General features: G+C 16.3%; 1 protein-coding gene across 1 annotated transcript; it reads right to left on the bottom strand.

Annotated features, from left to right (window-relative positions):
* Positions 1-442: 442 nt before the first annotated feature.
* Positions 443-1,104, bottom strand: LOC128882217 (cytochrome b-like; the record flags this gene model as incomplete). Its single annotated transcript, XM_054133810.1, is given in 2 exon segments — positions 443-834; positions 837-1,104. Coding segments are annotated over 2 exon segments (660 nt in total), but the record flags the coding sequence as incomplete, so codon positions are not given.
* Between the last annotated feature and the right edge of the window lie 2,690 nt (positions 1,105-3,794).

The raw sequence follows: 3,794 nt of genomic DNA, 5'->3' as shown, positions 1-3,794 counted from the left end.
TTTGTATTATTGGATTTATTAAATAGATTGAAAAATAAATTAGAGATAGAATTTGTCCTACTATAATAAAAGGTTCCTCTACTGGTCGTATTCCGATTCAAGTTAATAAAAGAATTGTAGAAATTAATAATCAAAATATAATTTTTCTAATTGGATAAAATTGATTACTTTTTATTTTTCTTATATTTAATATTGGTATAAAAAATAAAATAATAATTGATATTAATAGTGCAATTACTCCTCCTAGTTTTCTAGGAATTGATCGTAAGATTGCATATGCGAATAAAAAATATCATTCTGGTTGAATATGTTCAGGAGTTACTAATGGATTAGCTAAAATAAAATTATCTCTATCTCCTAAAATATATGGGTAAAATGAAATAATAAAAAATAAAATAATAAATAAAAATATAAATCCTATAAAATCTTTAATTGAAAAAAATGGATTAAAAGAAATTTTTTTTATATTTCTATTAATTCCTAATGGATTATTAGATCCTGTTAAATGTAAAAAAAATAAATGTATAATAGTAATAGCTATAATAATAAATGGTAATAAAAAATGAATACAAAAAAATCGAGTAAGAGTTGGATTTCTAACTGAAAATCCTCCTCAAATTCATTGAACTAAGTAATTTCCTAAATAAGGAATAGATGATAAAAGGTTAGTAATTACTGTAGACCCTCAAAATGATATTTGTCCTCAGGGTAAGACATAACCTATGAATGCAGTTCCTATAATTACTAATAATATAATTACTCCAATATTTCAAGTTTCTTTAAATATAAATGATTTAAAATATATTCCTCGACCAATATGAAAATATAGACAAAAAAAAATATTGATGCTCCATTAGCATGAATATTTCGAAATATAAATCCATTTCATGCTTCATTTATAATATTATTTACTCTATTGAATGCTAATAAAGTATCTGGAGTATAACGAAATGCTAAAAATAATCCTCTAATAATTTGAATAATTAAACATAATCCTAATAGAGATCCTAAATTTCAAAATAAATTAATATTAATAGGGGTAGGTAGGTTAATTAATGAGTTGTTAATAATAGATATAATTGGATGATTTTTTTTTAATATAAATATTATAAAATTGTTTTAATAGGTCCTATAAAGAAATTAGTAATTTTTACTACAATAATTATTATTATAAATAAATAAATAATTAATATTAAATTAATTAAATAATTAGGAAAATTATAAAATTTTAAATTATAAATTAAATTTTCTTTTATTAATCAATTATAATTTTTTAATATTATCTCATTATTTTCTATAAGTAAATTTTTATGTTTAAAAAAAAATAATACTAAAAATAATAATAATATTATTATTAAATATTTTTTTAAAGTTAATGAAAAAAATTTATTATTATAAATTAAAGAAATTACATAAATGAATAAAATAAAAAGTCCCCCAATAAATACTAAGAAAATAATATAAGAAAATCAAAAAGAATAGTAAATTTTTCCTATTACTATAATTAAATTAATTGATTGAATTATTATAATAATTCCTATAATTAATGGATTATTAAAATTTAAAAATAAAATATTAATTATAAATATAAAAAATAAAAAAATTTTATATTTATAATTTACAAAATTATTATTTTATTTTAAATTAAATAGTTTATTTAAAATTTTAATTTTGGAAATTAAAGATTTTTTTTAATTATATATTTAAATTTAGAGTATTTTTTATTTTTATTTTTTTTTTTTTTGTGGTATATTAGTTTTTTTTTTAATTTTAAATATTTATTAATTAATTTATTAAGTATTGAATTTATAATATTAAGTTTATTTTTTAATATTTATTTAAATTTAATTATCTTTAACTATGAAATATTTTTTTTAATAGTTTTTTTAAGGTTTATAGTTTGTGAGGGGGTTTTAGGTTTATCTTTATTAATTTCTATAGTTCGAATTTTAGGTAATTCAAATATTCAAAATTTATATTTATTGAAAATTTAATTTATGTTAAAATTTTTGTTAGTATTATTTATTTATTTTTTTTTTTAAGGTTTTGAAATTTTATATATTTAATAATTTTTATTTATTTAATTATTATAGTATTTTATTATCCTTCTTTTTTTTTTATAAATTTTAATAATTTATTTTTTTTTGATAATTTAAATTATTGATTAGTTATATTAACTTTATGAATTTCTTTTTTAATAATTTTATCTATAAATTTAATCAAGTTTAATTTTAATTTTTTTAATCTGGTTATTTTTATGATTTATTTTATAGTCTTATTTTTATTATTTTCTTTTTTTACTTTTAATTATTTGTTTTTTTATATTTTTTTTGAGATAAGGTTAATTCCTATTTTATATTTAATTTTAGGTTGAGGATATCAACCAGAACGGATTTTAGCTGGATTTTATTTATTATTTTACACTTTATTTGCTTCTTTACCTTTATTGTTAGGTATTATATTTATTAATAATTTTTTAAAAAGTTTAGTTATATATAATTTTTATTTAATTATTTTTAATGAATTATTATATTATAGACTTATTATAGCTTTTTTAGTTAAAATACCTATATTTTTAGTTCATTTATGGTTACCTAAGGCTCATGTAGAAGCTCCCGTTTCTGGTTCAATAATTTTAGCAGCAATTTTATTGAAGTTAGGGGGTTATGGATTATTACGAGTTTTTATATTTTTAATTAAATTTAAAAATTTAAATTTATTTTTTATATTATTAAGAATTTTAGGAGGGGTTTTAATCAGTTTAAATTGCTTACGTCAATTAGATTTAAAAATATTAATTGCATATTCATCTGTAGCTCATATAGGTTTAGTTTTAGGGGGTCTTTTTTCTTTAACTTATTGGGGCATTAGGGGAACATTTTTAATAATAATTGCTCATGGTTTATGCTCCTCTGGTTTATTTTGTTTGGCTAATATTTCTTATGAGCGTTTAATAAGTCGAAGTTTATTAATTAATAAAGGTATAATAAATTTTATACCTTCTTTGGCTTTATGGTGGTTTTTAATGTCTTCTAGAAATATATCTGCTCCTTTATCTTTAAATTTAATTTCTGAAATTAAATTAATTAATAGAATTATATCTTTATCTTTATATAATATAGTTTTATTAATGTTTTTATGTTTTTTTAGAGCTTCTTATAGTTATTATTTATATGCCTATAGTCAACATGGAATATTTTACTCTAGGCTTTTTAGATTTTCTAATAATAATCAACGGGAATTTTTATTAGTTTTTTTTCATTGATTTCCTTTAAATATTTTGTTTTTAAAAGTTTTATTTTATTTTTAATGTTATATATTTAAATTTTAAAAATTTTAAATTAAAATAAATATAGTTTAATAAAAATTTTAATTTGTGAATTTAAAGATAATAATTATTTACTTATATATATTTTTTTTTATTTTATTTTTTAGTATATTATTTTTTTTTTTATTTTTGTATTTTATTATAAAAGATTTGATTTATTTTTTTGAATGAGAGATTATAAATTTTAATTCTTGCAATTATACTTTAAATTTTATATTTGATTGAATAAGATTTTTATTTATATCTTTTGTTTTATTTATTTCTTCTATAGTAATTTTTTATAGATGAGAATATATAAATTTAGATAAAAATAAAATTCGTTTTATTTATTTAGTATTTTTATTTATTTTATCTATAATGTTTTTAATTATTTCCCCTAGATTAATTTCTATTCTTTTAGGTTGAGATGGTTTAGGGTTGGTTTCTTATTGTTTAGTAATTTATTTTCAAAATTATAAATCTTATA

Source organism: Hylaeus volcanicus, unplaced genomic scaffold, assembly GCF_026283585.1.
Source record: "Hylaeus volcanicus isolate JK05 unplaced genomic scaffold, UHH_iyHylVolc1.0_haploid 1417, whole genome shotgun sequence".
Taxonomy (NCBI): domain Eukaryota; kingdom Metazoa; phylum Arthropoda; class Insecta; order Hymenoptera; family Colletidae; genus Hylaeus; species Hylaeus volcanicus.
The sequence above is the reverse complement of the archived record's forward strand: the minus strand, read 5'-3'. Positions and strand labels throughout refer to the sequence as shown.